Genomic DNA, 20612 nt, shown 5'->3' on the forward strand with positions numbered 1-20612 from the left:
CATGTACTTCCCAGCAATGGCATGATGCAAACGCTAAGCATCCCATTCAGGTACTTTCTGTTCTGAAACTCAGTGGTAGAATGTATGTTTTGCATTCCCTGGTATTTCCTGGTTCAGAGGGGGAAACTACAGTTCTCAGGACTCTTTGGGAGAAGTAATATGTTTTAAATGGGTGTGCTTTAAATAGATAGTATGGCTGTATCTCTGGATTGCATAGGTTGAGACTGATAGATAGGCCCACAGAGTAGATGGGCGTTGAAGGATCCACCCAGTTTTATGGATCTGGAGACAAATATAAGGATAAGAGCATATCCTTATATCACATGAATACCTATCTTGATTTAGAACTGGTGTTCTTTCAAAAGACCAGAAGGAAATAGCTAGGGAGAACTCTTCAAGATCACTTGAGTCCATCTGGGTCTCAAATATTTCTCATTTGTGAGTCTTCGGACAGTCGCAACACACACCCCTACTAACTAAGTTTTGAAATCCAACCTTCTTGGTTGAATGTATCTACATACCAAAGAGTTCTATAGCAGAAATTAGTTTTCCTTGCCACTGCCCTCCAGGTTTGGTGTTCATGTCTCTAATCTGGTCCATGATGTTTCCGTGGCAAATATATCCATCACCTTCATAACCCTTTTGGCATGTACATCTGAGCAAAAAAGCAACAGGTATTGCCGTTTACCAGATGAAGAAACAAACATGAGTTTTTAACTAAACAATACCATACTGAATGGTGCTGTGGGTTAAACCACAGAGCCTAGGACTTGCTGATTGGAAGGTTGGCAGTTCGAATCCCCGCGACGGGGTGAACTCACATTGCTCAGTCCCTGCTCCTGCCAACCTAGCAGTTCGAAAGCACGTCAAAGTGCAAGCAGATAAATAGGTACCACTCCGGTGGGAAGGTAAACGGCATTTCCGTGCGCTGCTCTGGTTCACCAGAAGCGGCTTAGTCATGGTGGCCACATGACCTGGAAGCTGTACACCGGCTCCCTCGGCCAATAAAGTGAGATGAGCGCCGCAAGCCCAGAGTTGGTCACGACTGGACCTAATGGTCAGGGGTCCCTTTACCTTTACCATACTGAGTTGTTGTTGTTGTTGTTTACATAGGTCATGATGCAAAGAGCTGTTTTGGGCTAGTGTAATGGCTTGTGCAAACACAGGGGGGTTGCTGATTTTTCTAACAGCCCCATAAAACATCACTGGCTGCATATGAACCATACATGTAAAGCGTATTGAAAGCAAATGACTTCCCCCAAACAATTCTGGGGACTGTCGTTTGTTATGGATGCTGGAAGTTGTAGGTTTATGAGAGTTAAACAATAGTTCCCAGGATTCTATGGGTGAAGTAATGTGCTTTAGATGTATGGTGCGTATGCAATTACAAACTGCTTCTGCTCCTCTCTTTAGTTTCAAAGGTCTGTTGTCACGCAGCATGGGACTTTCATTGGAAGAGAAACTCTTGTCAGCAATCTACCTGCTTCAGAAAGTCTAAAAGGCATAGAAAATCATTCAAAGTGGAATCTGGCAACACAAAGCAGCAGAGACACAATGAAGTTCAACAGATGGGTCTCAACAGTCTTCGAAATAAAAGGCACATCAACAACAAAAAGCAGTGAGTCAGTTTGGATGTAACATTTCTAGATAAGGAATGATAGTACAGTATATGGAATGAACTTAAAGGTGGTTTACCAACTAGGATATCAGGATCTGATCAGTGTCTGCCCTGAGCAGGTGACAGCCCTGCTAAGAGGTAGGACAGTCCAAGTAATGTAATAATAATATACTCTGGTTTCTCTTCAGATCGTATAAATAATAATAATAATAATAATATTAATAATAATAATAATAATAAATGCTGAGCTTTGGCTAGATTGTTGATTGGTATGTAAATAATACAGAGGAAATGCAGACACGGAACACTTTGCCACACGAAGGGTATAAACATCTTGCTCTCCCATCCATTCCACCTGGAATTTATTTTTGCATAAAACCTCACTTTCGCAGTTTCAATCTTGATAAGCAGCCCAATGAGAGAACAGCAGACATATCTCAGAAAGACAACTTACTGAGTTTGTCCTGGTGCAGCCATTGTGCATTCAGCATATTTATGGCAGGGGTTGTGAGTTGCACAGATATCCGTCATACTGCACCCAAGTCCAGGTACAAACTTTCTGAAATGTTCTTTGCATTCGCAGTGGGACTAAATTGGGAGAAACAAAGAATGTTTTATCAGTCTTTTCTTTTAAAAAAGCATTTCTTTTTAATTATCTCTCTTGTTACCACTGCCTTTCCCATTCTTCCTCTTTTGTTCTTTGTTGCTATTTCCTCTCCTACATCCATTGTGCTGCCCGTGTTGAAATGTAAACGGCAAGCTTCTCACTGTCTGGACTGGGAGGCTTTGGAGAAAAGTTCTCAAGCAGCAACTATTCCAAGGAGGATTCGTTCTCGCTCCTCAGTACTTCTGAAGAACAGGCCCCTGGCCCTGGATCCTGCAGCCTCTCCACTGGCCTGAACTGATGGAAGTTACTGTTACCACCAGATTCTGAGGACTCAGCTTCACAGGGGCGGTGCATCCAATTTCGACGCTTGAGGCAAAATGTGAACTTGCACCTTGCCATTCCTGTCAGCACCATAACTGCTGCTGCCACTGCTTGCGGCATTTGCTGCTGGCTGAGAACCACCGCCAACACCAGTGCCAATTTCAGGCAATATCACAAAGATTTTGGGTGAAACGAGTTTTTCAAGATGCGCTTCTCAGGGGCAAAAAAATATATATAATATATTTAGACTACGTAGGAAAAACAAGTGCCATAATTTTCGCTCCATAACACGAAGTTTTTTCCTCCTAGAAAGTAAGGGGAAATGTCTGTGCGTGTTATGGAGCGAATGCCTACGGATGGCGGGGGAATCTGCTGCAGTGATGAGCAGTCCGTGGCTCGCTTTGAAACAGCAAAGCGGGTGTAAGCAGCTCCTGTCAGCGAGACGAGCTGGGGAGGAGGGAGAGAAGCAGAGTGGGAGAGGAGAGGAGCTGCTTACACGAGTGTAAGCGGCTCCTGTCCGGTTGGCTGCTTTAAAACAACCCCCTGCTCTCTGTCCCTCTCTCCTCCCCACTGAGCTCGCTAAGTAGCAGCAAAGCTTTTCAGCGAGCCGAGCCAGGGAGGAGGGAGAGAAGCAGAGCCTGCTTGTTTTAAAGAAGCAAAGCGGGAGAGGAGAGGAGCCTTCTCCCCTTATACCCCTCTCCTGCATTATTAGCAGCATCCTTCTCCACATCCCCCACGCGTGTTCCTTTTCCCCTTAAACCCCTTTTTTCTTGTTTTCCTCCTCTAAAAACTACGTGCATATTATGGTCAGGTGCGTGTTATAGAGCGAAAAATACGGTACTTGGTCTCCATTGATTTGAGAATAAAATGTCACGTGTGCAAAACCTAAATGGCATTGCTGCAATGAACTGTGAAGGTTGTGGTCCAGTCAGAAAACCTGACCCTACGAAACTTTTGTGGAAGTAAAGTCTTTGCAAGAGAGAGAGGCTGAAAAGGGAATGCTTAAAGTCCTTTCATGGTGCTTAAAGTCTTTTCATAATGTGCTATGTTTGCAATTTTTCTGCCACTATTTGGAGAACCAGCTCAGTGAACTGTGTCTGTACTTAACCCTTTCCCCTAAAATTTGGTCAACATTTATTTCAGAGTTGCACTTACCTTTCCAGGGCCATCATATTTGCAGACAGTAGACTCGGTGGGGCAATCCCCAAAGTTTGTCTGGCAAGGATCTATTGGTATGCAAACTTCGCCATCTCCCGTGTAACCATACTGGCATGTACATTTGTGACGATTGGGTCCAAGGTAGAGGCAATCGGCATGAGGATCACAAACCTGCTTTGAGCATGGATTGATGGCTTGGGGGTTGGAGAAAAAAGTGAGGTAAATAAAGACCAGAAATGAATAAAAAACAAACACAGATTGTTTTCATTTTTCCACATCAACAAAAGACCTGGAAAGGAAGTGAATGATAGCAGTCTCTTTGCCACTTGATTGAATGATACCGACAATGATTTACCAAGAAGGATGGATGCCCTCAGTTTTGGGTGGGAGGCAATTGAGGGTGGAGAGCAAAGGCTCCCCCCTTGCCACAGAACAACAGAAGCTGGCCACAGAGCCATCTTATTCAGCACTGTTGCTGACTGGCTAGAAACCCCAAGTCAGGCTTCCTCAAACTCGGCCCTCCAGAAGTTTTTCGCCTACAAATCCCACGATCCCTAGCTAGCAGGACCAGTGGTCAGGGATGATGGGAATTGTAGTCTCAAAACATCTGGAAGGCTGAATTTGAGGAAGTCTGCCCCAAGTGATGTAAGCTGTCAATACCCAATTACTTACTCAGGTTTGACTGAGATGCCCCATACTCCAGAACTCTCTCTTAACCATTACCAGTAAGGGGGGAAAGAAGTTTCTCTTTTCCCCTTGATCGTCTGACAGACAAACCGGATGATACACTAGAGAGCTACCTCCCCATCAGCCACTGCAGGCTACACTCACAACGCAAGGAGTTATCATTTGGTAACTGGCCATCATCCATATTCATTCTTTTTCTCTTAAAATTACGCAGGAGTTGGCCGATTGACCAATGCTGTGAAACAACGTGCATTACTAAAGTGTATGAAAACGCAGCTTCATAGGCGCTGAAATTAAAATGACCTCACCTGCCTGAGTTTGCTGTGTTTCAAATGTTTCAAACCTGCCTGGTTACTTACGTTCACACTGTTTGCCATCTCCTTCATAGTTGGGGAGGCATTTGCATTCCATTTGGCTTTCATCTCTACTGGAGACGGAGCACCTGGAGTTTTCTGGGCAGCGCAAGGCTAGGCATTCGGGGATTGCTAGGACAGAAAGAGGCCCATTAATTATATGGGTTCAAACATCTTCTCAAGCTATATACAGAAGTGTTAATTACGCTGTGGCAAAAGCCAGGAAGCGAGACAACGTACAACTGATACAGAGCGCTCTGCACTGTGTAACATCTCTACCTACTCCATAACTTTCTCACCTGCCATATGCTGCTGCTACAATTGTCATACTAGTGGCAATAGTGGTGAAAAACTGTTGGCATGTACAGACCTTCGAGAAGCACAGCCCACCTGCATGATGCACTTGTTGTAATCTGATCCTTTGAATGGCTTACCATTCGTTGCCACTATATGTCAGGGGCTAGACTGAGGAGGAATGGTGGGGGCTGCCCCTCTTCCTCCTGCACTTCCCAGAGAAGAGGGAGACAGTATAGATTTAGAACAGTGGTTTGCAGAAGGTAACAGTTCAGAGGGAGTGGGGAGAAGCTGGGAAATATTGGGAGAGGAGCAGGAGGAAGAAGAAGCACCAGGGGAGAGAGAGCTAACAGACTTAGTGTCTTTGGAAAGCATGCCAGACCCCCCTTCTCCCAGGTCCCGGCGAGCATTGAGAGTAGGAGAACAGAAGGCTCAGAGGCAGAAAGGACAGATCAGCCGGTACAGGGATGACGTATGATAGGAGAGATGGAGGGGGTGGGACTTTACTTGGAGCAACGCCATTATTGGAATGGAGAGGCACTTTTCAAAGCCCCTCTCTGTGAATATTGATTAAAGGACTTGGTAAGAACTCTTCTTGTTATCTATGTGTACTTCTTGGCTGCCCACCAGGGGAGGGATCAGATTCTCTGAAGCCTGATACTACACAAGTCAAACTGTTCATTAATTTGACTACCATCTATATATGCTCATCTCGTATGCTCAGGAACAGAAGTGTCACTTACGTTGGTCACAGCTAGGACCTTTGTATCCAGACAAACATGTGCATTTTCCATCTCCAGTTATCCCACTGTTGCATATTCCATGAACGCAGCTGCATACTAGGAGCAGGAATGAAGCCTTTAGAGCAGTCGGCAATATTTTAGCTACACATTTAAGACTACAGATATTTCAATGCAAAAGTTAATAGGATCACGGGGCTCTGTGTGGAGGACAAATTTATGACCACAGAATACGGCTTGTTACTTCCCAACCCAGCCTCACTATGATTTGCTCATGGTACACAGGTTGTGTGAAGGCCCACCATTGTCCAGATACAGTGGTGGTTAAATATGCAACTGCTTATCCATTGTTAAAATTACTTGGCAATGTCCCTAGAAACCTTCAAGCTCCATGGCAGGAAGCAGAGGCTGCCAGAAAGGAGCATAAAGGCATATCCTGAATGTTCTACTGTTCATTATATACTTTTCAGCAGTGTCAGCAACACTCCTAGATCGTTGTTATGAATAATTCTGACAACATTGCTTTCCCAGAATGCTTATATAATTTATCCTCAGAGCAACTCTGGGAGATAGGTTACTTTTACACAGGTGATGAGATGGAAGAATTAATAGATGGCTGTTTGTCCAAGACCTCTGGGCAGAAGTGGATTTCCCCCCCATTTCATTTTGTCCCCAGACCTTCAATGTGTTCCATATACAGCACTTGTTTTCTAGTTAGAAGTGCCTTGCAGAACAACTCAGCTGTGCTGCATAGGAAATATCTGTAGGAAATGCCTTCAATACATTCTCAGCATGTCAGCACCTACTAACCTATATCCTGATTGCCGCAGCTTCCCTCTATACTTACAACAGAAGCTATCTACAGGAAACATTCCTGTCTGAGAAAAGGCTAATGTACATGACTGCAGAAGCTCAATTCCTGCAAAACCTTCTCGTTTGGTTAGATGGGGCTGCAGCTCAGTGGTTGAGCACATGCTTTGCATGCAGAAGGTCTCAAGCACACTCCTTGGCCTCTCCAGGTAGCTGGAAGAGCCAGTGTGCAATAGGGGATAAAGCACTGGGCTGGAATTGAGGAGAACCATCTTAAAATCCCTAACTCAAAGTTCAGAAAAACGCCCTGGATGATAATTATTGAAGTGTTGCAATCTCTCACAGGAGGAAGATGGAGTTTGGGCTTCCACAGAGCTGCACAAAGACTTAGGGGGCATTGGAAGTGGGGTTAGCTGGGATGACAGGGTGCAGACACCTGCAATTTATTGTTTTTGCATAGAGTGGTTAGTGCCTCAGAATTATTTCTCATTCTTATTCTTAAGAAGGGTCCCAGGGCTGGTTACAACATTAACCAAATAACAACCTCTTCTTCATCACAAGGAAGATCCTGGCTGCTCCACGATAACAATTTTGCTGAACAAAATAGTAATTTGAATAATCTAATTGTGCACAGAGAATCTATAATCACACTCAACTACTTTTAGCATGGCAACTGCTAGGTGACATGAATAAAAAACCTGGGAGCATGGGGAATAACATGGCTACACGACTGCAATTTCACACATGTAGCTGCAGAACAACATGAATTTGGGGATAATATGGATGCATAGATATATTTCTCAGGTATATCTTCTTGCAAAGAACAACCACCCATGAACAGCATGGCGGCCTGCCTTAAATTCCAAGATAAACCCTTTGGACAGCACTGAGGATTTGCCAGATTATGGATGCTCCTCACAAGTGGCATTTAAGAAGCATACTTGGATAGGAAAAAAGCATTTGCTTTGAGTGAAGGATTATGTTTTCCTAATGCCAAAATAGGACATTATCTCTGCAACCTATTGTACGGTAATGAAACTTTCATTTATGAGTTAGTACATTCTATTTTTAAAGGCGCCCAACACCCTACCCAAACTAGACATACCTGAGGTACAATTAGGTCCATAGAGATTGTCTTCTGCACATTTTTCGCAGGCAGTTCCACCAAAGCCTTTCTACAAGAAGCAGCATTTAAAAATAAGGGTGGTTACGGAAGTATAACAGCTGATACAAGACTCAGGCTGCAAACTCATAAGATGACTACATTATGGCTGCTTTTGCAAGCCATGATAAATTATGGTTTAGTGTGATGTGAACATGCAGGAACAAGGCACAGCAAGTCTCCAGCTTTGCACCCCCCCCCCTTTCTTCTCCTCCTCCAACACGTTCAGAACCTTGTGCTTCTGCTTTTACTTAACCACAGTTTGTCATGCCATCCAGTCCAACAAAATGGGGAGAATGTTAGCTATGATTAGCACCAAACGAGACAACTTCTATAACTGAAGAAGCTGGCTTGTTTAAACAAACCACAGCTAAGATTAATCACTGGTAAACTGGTAAAGTGAAGCATCTCATTTATTTGCTTCCATTCTCATATGTATGTGTGTTTACTTAAGAACTTCAACTTCTTCTTCTTCTTCTTCTTCTTCTTCTTCTTCTTCTTCTTCTTCTTCTTCTTCTTCTTCTTCTTCTTCTTCTTCTTCTTCTTCTTCGCTTTTCCAAGCTGGATCCAAGCTGATATAGCAAGCTGTTAATAATCAAAAGCAGCTGTTTCCTAACCCACCTCCCAGCTGTGTGCTTTATTGTGATGTGTGAATGTGTCCATAGTGTAATTGGGCAGGTCCCCTACTAAGCATATGGCAGAAGTGAGATTTAAACAGAGACTTCAGGTTTTTCCTAAAAATTACTAAGAAGCCACACTGTAGTCATTAATTCTGTGCCATTTCTCAGCGGTAATAACAAAAAGCACATACCTTGCAGGTGCAGGTTCCGTTTCCGATAACACCTTGAAAACAACGCCCCTTGTTATTACAGGGCAATGTTGCTCCACCAGGACATTCTGAAAACAAGCCATCAACAAAACTCAGTTTAATGGTGACGAGTTTTACAGTAGAGCACTGAGCTTGTTAAAATCTGTTCAGATAGGCATTTGGGGTCAGTACGGGAGTTGTGCTGGCCAGCTGACCATATAAAGCACTATACCCAGACAGGTTCTTTTCCCAAAAAGGGAGAACAAGTGTCAAGGTTAATTCTCCACCGCCATCACCACCGCTGCACACCCTAGATAAGGGGTGGAGAACCTGTATCCCTCCAGGTGTTGTTCAACTCCAACTCCCATCCAGCATAGCCAATGGTCAGGAATCATGGCAGCTAACATCTGGAGGGCCACCAGATGTGAAAATGGAAATCACAGAAAGGTGGAAAAGGACAATAGTTCATAACCTACGCTAAGAACCTGAAGATTGGACTGCTGTGATGCGCTCTATGTAGTGCTGACCTTGAGGTTGACCTGGAATCTGAAGCTAATGCAAAATGCAGTGGCTTGACTGCTCACTGGGGTGGCATACTGCCATCATATTACCTTGCGACTGTAAGAATTGCATTGCCTGTCAATTAGCCAATGGGCGAAGTTCAAGAGGCTGGTTTTGGTACACCACTTGGGACCAGGACACCCAAAAGATGGCCTCTTGGGAGATCATCCTCTTGGGAGGTCTATTCCACACACTGTCGGAATTGGGCCTTTAGTGTGGTGGCACCTACTCACCGCCTATCTCTTCGTCCTTTTGGTGCCTGTTGAATATAATCGCCTTTCAACAAGCCTCCTAAAATCTTTATTCCACTTGGCATCTGTCTCTCATTTTGAACAGATTTTGTGTATGTGCTGCTGTTGTTTTTAAAATGTTTTTTTTTAAATTACTTTTATGTGTGTCACTGTTTTATATTTTTCATTGTACAGTGGTTTGGGGAGACTCATGGGAAGTAATCCTGGAAATTAAAAAAATAATGCAATAGTAACAAATAACCATTCACTGCTGGAGAGGCAATATGGAGCACCATATTGCAGAATGGGCTACAGAACCATTGATATTAGTCCAAGAACTCTGTAAGGAGAATGTACCAGATTCAATTCCTGGTGTCTGTAGTTAAAAGGATCAGATAGCAGGCAACAATCTGCCTAAAACAGCAAAATGTTTCAGGTTGGCCTGAAGCAATAGGCCCAAACTCGGTCCTCCAGATGTTTTGAGACTACAATTCCCATCATCCCTGACCACTAGGGATGATGGGAGTTGTAGTCCCAAAACATCTGGAGTGCCAAGTTTGCCTATGCCTGCAATAGGCTAACCAAATGGCATTCAGACTCTGAGAGCAAGATCCAGAAAAGTGCTTAGGCTCATGCATTGGACTGTTCTCAACGAAGGAAGTGTGTGCGCACATGAAGCAGTCACCTGAAAACTGCTGACAACTTTATTCCATTTCCTGGCTGCCTCTTGTTTTGAAGCTACAGCAGAGGGGTAGCCAGTCCTCTGTATCAGTTCGCAGAACTACCATTATTATCAGTATTTTTCTACAGCTGAACCTTGGCAAGAAAAGGGCTTCCTCTTTTTATTTACATTTTGTTTAAGTGCTATATCCTCTACCACTAACAACAGGAATGTGGACCAGACCAGTAGCCAGGCTGACTGGGGCTGACTGGAACTGCAGAACATCTAAAGGACTACAGGTTGGAGATGTATGCCGATAAGACGCTTTTACCTAGGCATTCGGGCCCCCAATATCCTTGGCAACATTGAGACTGCTGGAATTCCCTCATGCATAAGTGCCGGCATCCAGGGAGGGAGAGGGTAAAACTCCTGATTTCAAGGTAGTACCTGGAAGAAAAGGATTTGGGGTTTTGTTAAAGTTACACAGTTAACAGCTGAATCCCTAAAAAGCCTTCCGCCTTTTAAATGTGCCTCTCATGGGCCGCTTCTGCTGGTTCCCCACGTTCCTGAGGTTTTGTTGGCCTTCACTAGAGACCGAGCCTTTAGCATGGCAGCCCTGCCCTGTGGAACTCTCTGTCTGTAGAGATTTGGCAGGAATCACCCCTGCCTTCTTTCAAACGCCTACTCTGGGTAAAAGTTAGTTGCCTACATGCCACTATTAAGCTGCCACTCAGATCCCTTCACTGGCCTGTTTACACAAACTCTCTGCCCTTATTTTCAAAGTCTAACAACAACAACAACAACAACAACAACAACAACAACAACAACAATTTATTACTTATACCCCCACCTATCTGGCCGGGCCTCCCCAGCCACTCTGGGCAGCTTCCAACAGGATATTTAAAACACATTAAAACACCAAACATTAAAAACGTCCCTAAACAGGGCTGCCATCATATAGCCTCTAAAAGTCAGTATTTCCTTGACATCTGGTGGGAGGGCATTCCACAGGGCGGGCACCACTACCGAGAAGGCCCTCTGCCTGGTTCCCTGTAACCTCGAAGTGAGGGAACAGCCAGAAGGCCCTCGGAGCTGGACCTCAGGGTCCAGGCTGAATGAGCCTAGAGATGCTCCTTCAAGTATACAGTACAGTGGTACCTCGGGTTAAGTACTTAATTCGTTCCGGAGGTCTGTTCTTAACCTGAAACTGTTCTTAACCTGAAGCACCGCTTTAGCTAATGGGGCCTCCCACTGCCGTGGCGGCACTGGAGCACGATTTCTGTTCTCATACTGAAGCAAAGTTCTTAACCTGAGGTAATATTTATGGGTTAGTGGAATCTGTAACCTGAAGCGTCTGTAACCCGAGGTACCACTGTACTATGCCAAGGCCGTGTAGGGCTTGTCTTAAGTCTTGTCTTAGCCTCCTTTCAGCTCTTCCTTTTCACTGGGTTCTTAGCAAGGTAGCCATTGCTGTTGTGTAAGATGCCAGGCCTTTTGGCCATTTAAAATCCATGATCATGACAGAGTGCAACATTCAGCAGGTGCACTTTTCCCCATCAACTTGATGGGAGAAATTGCACCTGTGGAACTTGCGGTCCTCCTCCTCAAAGCTCTAACGGCCAAAGAAAAAAAGGCAGGATGTTTTGCCGCTCCAGATGAAACTGAAAATGTTGCCCCTTGCCTCCTCCTCCACCTCCTCAGCAGGCACTACCTGGAAGCGGCACAGGAAGTAAAAGAAGCCTAGAAGGCAAGAACGGGAGCAGTTGGCAGGGGCAGGCAGTGGAACACAGTGGATGGGCAGCGGTCCTGTCCAGAGCCTGCCACCCTGTGGTGACTACCTCACAACGCCACATGGGCAGGCCCTGCTCCCAATAATTTAATAAAGGGCCTGCAATTCTCATAGAAACATACTGTCTTTTCCTTAACATATCTTAATAGCTTAGCCATCCTTGAGACATTCCATACTTCAGCTAACTACATTTTCAGGGGCTCTTTTAATGTTTTGCATTTCTGCAATGATCATGCAGGGGGGCAGCGTGACTGGCTCAGCCATCAACACAGGTTTTTTCATTATGATATTTGAATGCACGCACACCCACACCCACACACCCACACCCTGCACTCAGCTGCACCTGTGTAGCGGGGCCTCTACACCTTCCAGAACCTTGAAAAGCACATACAAATGTTCCCTATTGCATATTGGAGACCTGATCTGTGCGTGAAGTTGTATGCATGAGGATCTTTTCAGTCTGTGTAACAAACACATGCAGATCCTGCCATTGTGGTGCGCCAGTCTGTGACACATGTGTTTGTAGTATATGCAGAAAACATTTGAAGAGAAACAGCTTTAGGGCCTCTCTGGATTTGAAGCTGAGGAGCAAGGCAAGCAGGTGCCATTCCATATAGCAAAGGTAAAAGATAAAGAACCCCTGGACAGCTAAGTCCAGTCAAAGGCGACTATGGGGCTGTGGTGCTCATCTTGCTTTCAAGCCAAGGGAACCGGCTTTTGTTCACAGACAGCTTTCCAGGTCATGTGGCCAGCATGATTAAACTGCTTCTGGCGCAACGGAACACCGTGACAGAAACCAGAGCGCACGGAAACACTGTTTACCTTTCTGCTGTAGCGGTACCTATTTATTTACTTGCTTCCAAACTGCTAGGTAGGCAGAAGCTGGGACAGAGCAACAGGAGTTCACCCCATTGTGAGGATTCGAACCGCCAACCTTCTGATTGGCAAGCCCAAGAGGCTCAGTGGTTTTAGACCACAGCGCCTTTTACATCCCATATAGTATCCATAGATCTATTGTGCGAATGGGGCTTACGCTTATTGGCAATATCAATATGTGGTAAACAAAAGAATTACCTGCAGTCCCGTATCCCAGAGCTATTGGTGATTTTGGTATAACCTTCAGGACAACCAATTTCATAGTTGAGGGAACAAGACCTGCATTTGGTTTTTGTGGTAACAAGTGCCTTCTCGTCACATTTGTTCTTTGCCTGAGAGTGAAGTGAGGGAAAACAGAATTAAGGCAATTAGAGCTGCCCACATTCTCACCTATTGTCATAATAGAGCTTTCAGCAGCAGTTGGGTGTGTTGACGTTAACAGTGGTTCTGGCCTATTCCAGGAAATCATTTAGTAGAAGCTCAGGGTTAGTGGAGAGAGTCAAATAATATGTATGAAGTCATAGAAGTTTACAGTCAGTGGAGGAGGTAGAATAATAACAATGCCTTAAATGCTGAGCTTAATAGAACAGCAGCACTTTACCCTCCCATTGTGCCCTGAGGCCTCTGAGAGCCAAACTAAACGGCATGTTAAATGCATGGTTACATTTGTGTGCCTTTTAATTTGTTCACAAAAATAATAGCATTGGCTAAAGAATAGACCTTGGACTGGGAATGTGGTGCACGGGAGGAGAGGTTTTAGCAATCTTTCTGTGCTGTTTTCCTACCACCCCCCCCCCCAAAAAAAGAAAGAAAATGTGCTCATGAAGCCACTGGCTCCAGAAGGAAAACTATGAACCTGAGAAAGAGCCCTGTGTGAGGCCACAGGCCCACTTAGTCCAGCATCTTTTCCTCACAGTGGCCAACCAGGTGCTCATGGGCAGACCATAAAACTTGCAAAATGTGTACTTTAGTCAAAACTGCGTGCCAAAATGTGTGTTCATTAGGAGAAATCTGCTAAGGAATTTTCATCATGATTTTTTTAAAAAATAATGGCAAATTGCTGCAGAAATGTGGAGAGCTGGATTTAAGACTAGAAAAAGTAGAAGCCGAGAGAACCCAAATTGACCCCAATTCCTTGGGAAACTTTACTTTTGTACAGTGCCTTTTTCCTAAAAAAAATGTTTAGGGGTACTCTCATTTTCCTACTCATATTGAAATAGTGCTCCTCAATGAGGCCAAACTTAGATTCAAAAAATGTTTAGGGGTATGCGTCCCCCTGCATCCCCCCAGAAAAAAAGCAATGCTTCTCAGTAAATCCCATGCATGTCCACTCAGAAGTAAGCCCCATTATGTACAATAGCACTTGCTTCAAAAGAAGTGCATAGCCTTAGTTACCCAAATCTCTTTCATGGAGAGAACGGATACACCAACATTTCAGAGCTTGATAGCCAAGAGAGTCCAAGATTAGCTCTAAAATCTGTCTCAGAGATCAGGCTCAAGTCCTCTGCCTGTTTTACTCTGTACCTGTTCAAACTCAGTTTCTCACCTGTAGGTGTGTTTATGGGAGATAGTCAACTAAGCAGAGAAAACCTATTGAAATTAATGGACCTAACTTCATCATGTTCATTAATTTCAGAGAGCCTACTGTGAGTAAAAGTTAGTTGAATACCAGCCAACAGGTTTATCCATAGCTACTCCTCCTTTCTCTATAGGCACCCAGTATGGATCCTTATGAAAAACTCTGGTATCATCATCTAAAAACAAAGCACACTACTTACCTGTTCAGCTGTTTTCATTAAAGTGATGGAATTTGTAATTAAAGATGATATGAGAAATAAAAATGCCAAGTGTTTCGCCATGATGAAAAATAGTTGCTCATAAATGCTGATGTCGTAGCAACACAATTTTACAAAATTCTGCTGTGCTCAGTTCATCCACATTATTAGACAAAAGCGAGTGCCATTCAAAATATATCCTTTTTACCTTCTCCCAAAGCAGGCAATGAATGGAGAGCATGTGAATCCTGACCTTAGATAGTAAAGGCTACCCAAATGCATGTGGTTGCAGAAAGTGCTTACAGCAAACTCGTTTAACACTTCCTAACTGGCATCCTGCCAGACTTTACTGTGCAAATTCTCCTCCCTGGGCCCCCTCCCCAATTTCTGGAGTTGTTGACAGCAGATTTGCAGATTTCCAAGGACACTGAGCACTGGTGACAGAAGATAAAGTTCTGGCCATGAGTCAATGTGTCACCCACTAACCTTTCTTAAATGAAGTGAGACAGATCTTGGTTTTATTTTATTTTATTGCAAAGATGTGAGTGTAACAGAGCTCAGTAAAAGGCTTATCAGAGGTGGGCAAAATAGCATCATAGTTTCCAGTTAGCTGTAGCAAGTGCTTACTTCATGTTGTGATATCTTATCGATTCTTTTAAGAAGGCTAGGCTGGAGGACACTTGTTTTTGTAAAGCAGTCCTAATTACCTGCATGCCTCACAGTGCAAACAAGCACTTGAGGCTGCCCCCAGACTGTCTGTATTTTGCAGGAGGGATTCATCTGCATGCCAGACATAAAGTTTGCACAATTAAAGTGGATGGAAGTGCTCTGTTGCCTTGCCTGAACAAATCCAGAAGAAAACTTTCATTTTCTAGAGAAATTGGGAAATTAAATTGGTCAATCTGTTCTAGAGGAGGAATGGGCTTGGATCTGAAGGAGTGTCCTCTCTCAATTGATGTCAGTAGTATCCAAGGAAGATTTCTATATAAAAAAAGAATTCCAATGGCATCTTACAACGCCAAGTCCCAGTTTCAGAATAGTATTTGAAAATATGGCATGTTGCTGTTATAACCATGATAACTTCTTCTTTTTTTTTTTAGGAATCAGAGGGAGGCAAAATGGTGAATGGCTTATTTATGGGAAAGCTAAGGGGTTTAAAAAATAATAATAGAAGTGGGTGGGAAAGGGTCGAGGTTCTGGGGAAAATGACTATGATAATTTCACCCACCATTTAAAATCACATATAGTTTTAAAATCACATATAGGCTTGGCTAGATGCGATTTTGGCTTTAGGCGAGATTCCCTGGAACGTAACCCCCACAATAAGTTGCAGACCTACTGTACTACTGACTTTTCCAGGGCAAAACCAGAGGTGCTCTAATCAGGAATACCGCCAAAGGTCAGATATGGACTGAACCAGTTGTTTCCGGTATGCCCTGGGATATCCTCCAGAGAAAACAGAAGTTGAAATTATTCCTTGCCCCTCCAGGCACAATTGGCCCTTTCAGGTTTTCTAATTTCGGTTTATACTCACGTTTCCTCGTAGAATGTAGGGAAGCATCCGCTATGGATCAGGTTCCCTCTACTGGCAACGTGTGTGTTTTACATATTATAATCTAGTACAGAGGGAAACAAGAGGGAGGGATCAGATCAGATCTTTCCATATACTGTATATATAGAAAGAAATCCTAAGAAGAGGTTCCTCCTCCTAAAAACCCAGCACAGTGTAGTCTGAGCATGCTGAGTTTCCATGGATTACTGATGGATGGGAAGGGTACAGTAGGCTAGTTTCTACACATACTTTCACGTCCCTTTCTAACCTCCATGTAGACAGTCAAGGACATGCTCCAGCCAGGCAAAAACACGTGTGTGTGTGTGTGTGTGTGTGTGTGTGAAGCAGGGCCGGGGATGGGGTATGACCTGGACATACTGGATGTGGCCTGGGAGTTCTGAGGACCAGGAAGAGGCCTGGAGGATAGACAATACTGATCTAGACAGAGAAATAGTCTGAATTAATATGATGCAGCTGTGCATATTCCTAATTAGTTACCAGGAAATGAATCTTCTTAAATTGCATCTGGTTAAACTACAATATTTTCTTTCCCATGTGTCCCATGTGCAAATTCTTCTTGTTCCTTTGCATAGAGCCCAGAAGATTTCGTTTGTGTACAAGACTGACCAGTGCTATTCATTTAAATCTTCCCGTGCCACTAACTAGATTTGTTCAATCACAGCCTCTCTGAATAGACTTTTATCTCACTGGAAAACATTAATCACAAGCACCAAACAAATAAACCTCCAGCCTGTCACTGTGGACGTGTATTGTTCTTTTTGAGAATGTTCTGCTAAAAAAGAAAAAGAAAAAAAGATTAAAATTCTAAAAATTATAACATAGGAAAGGACAAGGCAGAGAGATTTCCTGCACACTCATCAGATCTATTATGTGCAGGGGAAGTCAATCGTTTCTCCAGGATTTACAATGTATACATTACAGTTGACTGTGTATACTGAAAGCCTATACTGTACAGCCAAGTCATCTTGTGGGCCATTGTTTCGTTTTGACCTTTATTTCAACAGGTCTATCCATGCACTTTGACTTTTGTGGCCTGTATGTGATTTATGGGCAGCTGGATCCACTCAAGAAGTCTTCATTACTGTACGGAGGTGCACATGTGCTCCCCCCATGTGTGCTAGCTTGCAGAAGTCGCTGCTGGTTCTGGTGCAGCTACTGGGATCCTCGGATAGAAACTGGTGTCCATAACAATTCCAATGCAGATCCAAGATTCCAAGAGGGGACCTGCAGCTAAATGGTGCAGTGTAGTCTCTCCTCCTAGCATAAAGTAACCAGCCATCCAGCCATCATGCCCTTCTCTAGCAGCCCATTCCATTTTTGCACCCCTTTCTGCTTCTCCATTCTCCTCCTTGATTGACACTTGACATTCTGTGGCTACTGAGCATGCTCATTCTTTAAGGGACTATGCTTTTATTTTTATTCTAGGGTTGTTCTCTTAAGTTTATTTGAAATGGTTTTTCGGGGGTGGGGCGTGACTTCCCTGAACATGCTGATACCTTCCTCTTGTTTTTCAGTGGTCCTGTTGGGGTTCCATTCTTCTCAGCCTATACAACCTGAGCCTGCTATTAGTGGGAATGTTACCCTGGTGCAAGGCTGCAGAGACATGTCACTGGAACACAGAGCAGCAGGAGCAGAGAGGAAGCTGGATGTTCTCTCTTCCTTTGTGTCACTTTGTCAAAATGTTTGGATATAAACAGAAGTGGCTTCCCAGGTAAGGCAGAACTGTTATGCTGACATCCTAGCAGGTGGGTGGCTGTTGTTAACTGGGAGGGGTGCATGGAGGTCAGCAAGGTGCAAATGCACTGGAAGGAGCACCATGTGGCCTCTGATGATGCTTTTCCACCATGCCACAAGTGGAGAGAAAGCAGGATAGGAGGTTAGTGCAATGAGGGCCAGGGGAGCTTCAAAGATCCATTATAACATTTGAGAGATTGGAAGATTTGTATGATTTTGATTCCTAGCAGTTCCTGAGTTGCACTACAAAGAAGGTAAGAGAAGAACTCAAATTAAGCACACAGAAAACCTAGTAACTCACATTAAGCATAATTTGTTTGTTTTTCTTGTATCTATGTTCCTGTTTGGCAACTCACAGGGTCCTGCAGCAACTGGGGGGGGGGGGTCAATGTGGCTTCTTTCCTGTTATCCTGTGTCAACCAGGGGTCCAGAACAGCTTTCAGAAAGGCTAGAAATCAGACATTTCCCTTTCCTGTGCTATGATCAAGACAAAGCCAAACATTCTTTATCCATCACCAGGATGGGGGAGGGGGAGGGGGACCCACCCTTTCATTCCCATGAGACTTGCTTCTTCCCCACTGCCTGCAAATACCAGAGCACAAAAATATGCTCCTGTGTGGATTTTTTTTTTTAAGGTCTCACTAGGAATGTTTGCGGAATTAGATTTTTGCAACCCGACATGCATTTCCCAGATTATGGGTGGTATTCAATGAAGCAATAGTCAGAGCAAACCCACTGAAATTAATGAACACAAGTTAGGTCCATTCATTTCAATGGGCTGACTCTGAGTAAAGCTTAGTGAAATACGTCCCTTAATATGTGCATCAGAACATATTAGACTCTCCCCCCATTTTTTTATTCATTTTATAACACAAATAAAGAACGCAAACAGAAAAACAAACAATACAAACAAATTCTTGTCATATCCTTATTTTTCTAAACATTGTTAAGTGGGTTTCCCCAAGTCCCACCTATCTGATTTTCATTTTACTTCATCTTTAGCAGTTTACATATACCATAGTTTCTAACCATCTTTTTTTAAAAAATCACACTTAAAATAACTTCACATTTTATCACTTACAAATAATACTATTTTAAAATACACTATCTTCTACTTCTAACCCTACAACCTATATCCACTTCCAAAGCTATTCTAAGATTTAAATATTAACATATTTTTTCAAATATTCCTTAAACTTCTTCCAATCATCTTCCACCATCTCTTCTCTCTGGTCTCGGAGTCTCCCAGTCAGTTCGGCACGTTCCATATAGTCCATCATCTTCATCTGCCATTCTTCGATAGTTGAGAACATATTAGACTCTTGGGGTGGAATTCAATGTCACGCTAAGGAGATTGTTCCATCAGTGCCAGCATTTCTGCTTCCAGACAGAACAGTCTCCCCCCTCTGTGTTGTCCTGGGGTTTTCCTGACTCACCCAAACAGATTGGGGGAGGGTACAGGGTGGGAGTCACTAGCAGAACTCATTGCACTAGCTTCTGTTAGTGCATTGCTTATTATGTGTTATGTACAAATAGTCCCAAACTGCTTGTGTATATTATGGAAATGTATACCTTACTTATGGGATGTGGGTGGCGCTGTGGGTTAAACCACAGAGCCTAGGACTTGCCGATCAGAAGGTCGTGGTTCGAATCCCCACGACGGGGTGAGCTCCCGTTGCTCGGTCCCTGCTCCTGCCAACCTAGCAGTTCGAAAGCATGTCAAAGTGCAAGTAGATAAATAGGTACTGCTCAGGTGGGAAGGTAAATGGCGTTTCCGTGCACTGCTCTGGTTTGCCAGAAGCAGCTTAGTCATGCTGGCCACATGACCACATGACCCGGAAGCTGTACGCAGGTTCCCTTGGCCAATAAAGCGGGATGAGCGCCGCAACCCCAGAGTCGGCCACGACTGGACCTAATGGTCAGGGGTCCCTTTACCCTTTACCTTTATACCTTACTTATATGTCTTGTGGCTTCTTGCAAGCGGAGGAGTCACAAATGCACTGTGCAATTAACTACAGTAAACTTTCACTGGGCACTTTGAGAACCTGTCTCTATTTTCTTATATCTAGTGTTTTACTTCCTCTACTGAACACTACTAATAGACTCCAGTGAAGAAGACGGAAACATTCTGCGTATCTCACAGACTTACTGAGAGCATTCTATGGCTCAAGCACACCACAATGGAAAATCCATTTCCCAAACCTCTGTACTCCCATGCCTATCTGATTCGTTAATGATTCACATAACTCTGTGTTTATCAATTAAACAGGCCCACATTTCCTTTGTTTTATATAGTGCATTTTGTTTCGTGTGCTGCATTTTGCTTAGCCCTCCCAAGGTCCACCCGTAGATGGCCCCTGAATCTACCCTCCCTTGCATATTTGCCGGCGCATGTGCATTAGTGGAAGAGAGGAAGACAGAGCAGGCAATAGATTTCCTTCAATCCTTCCCTCAACAATACTCCAGTGTGGCATTTCCAGAAAACCAGAATACATTTTGGTTCTGCACAGGCTTTTTCCTTTCTTTACAGGCACTAGGAGGGAGGGAGGGGTTATCATGGCAAGTGCTGGTAGCTATTGCATGGCATTTTATGTGAAAAGCTTTCTACGGCAGTAGGGATGCCAACTTAAATAAAATACTGTGGGGGCCCAGATAAGCCCCGCCCTGCATAATTGATCACATGATGCAGTGCACAGACACCATTTGAATGGGTATGCCCTTCAACTTTGTGGGGGCCTGGCCCCCTCAAATATTTTTATTATGGGGGCTGAAGGCCCCACAGCCCCTAGGAGTTGGCTCCTATGTATGGCAGCCATACCAGCAGCTGGGAAAAAGAGGCTGTGGAACACAGTGGA

The 20612-nt window shown here is 44.0% G+C and overlaps 1 protein-coding gene across 1 annotated transcript in view; it reads right to left on the reverse strand.

Annotated features, from left to right (window-relative positions):
* STAB2 (stabilin 2) overlaps nucleotides 1-14687 on the reverse strand; it is an 81816-nt gene extending 67129 nt beyond the window's left edge. Inside the window, exons 1-10 of the mRNA XM_081928144.1 lie at nucleotides 14454-14687; nucleotides 12874-13007; nucleotides 10342-10457; nucleotides 8562-8647; nucleotides 7694-7763; nucleotides 5782-5877; nucleotides 4751-4876; nucleotides 3702-3898; nucleotides 2073-2206; nucleotides 522-655 (exon numbers count right to left, since the gene is read on the reverse strand). Coding sequence (XP_081784270.1) covers nucleotides 522-655; nucleotides 2073-2206; nucleotides 3702-3898; nucleotides 4751-4876; nucleotides 5782-5877; nucleotides 7694-7763; nucleotides 8562-8647; nucleotides 10342-10457; nucleotides 12874-13007; nucleotides 14454-14534 — 1174 coding nt within the window. The 5' untranslated portion in view covers nucleotides 14535-14687. The remainder of the gene's footprint in view (nucleotides 1-521; nucleotides 656-2072; nucleotides 2207-3701; nucleotides 3899-4750; nucleotides 4877-5781; nucleotides 5878-7693; nucleotides 7764-8561; nucleotides 8648-10341; nucleotides 10458-12873; nucleotides 13008-14453) is intronic.
* Nucleotides 14688-20612: the final 5925 nt, after the last annotated feature.

The sequence above is a fragment of the Podarcis melisellensis genome (genome assembly GCF_964234715.1).
Source record: "Podarcis melisellensis genome assembly, chromosome: 10".
Classification (NCBI taxonomy): domain Eukaryota; kingdom Metazoa; phylum Chordata; class Lepidosauria; order Squamata; family Lacertidae; genus Podarcis; species Podarcis melisellensis.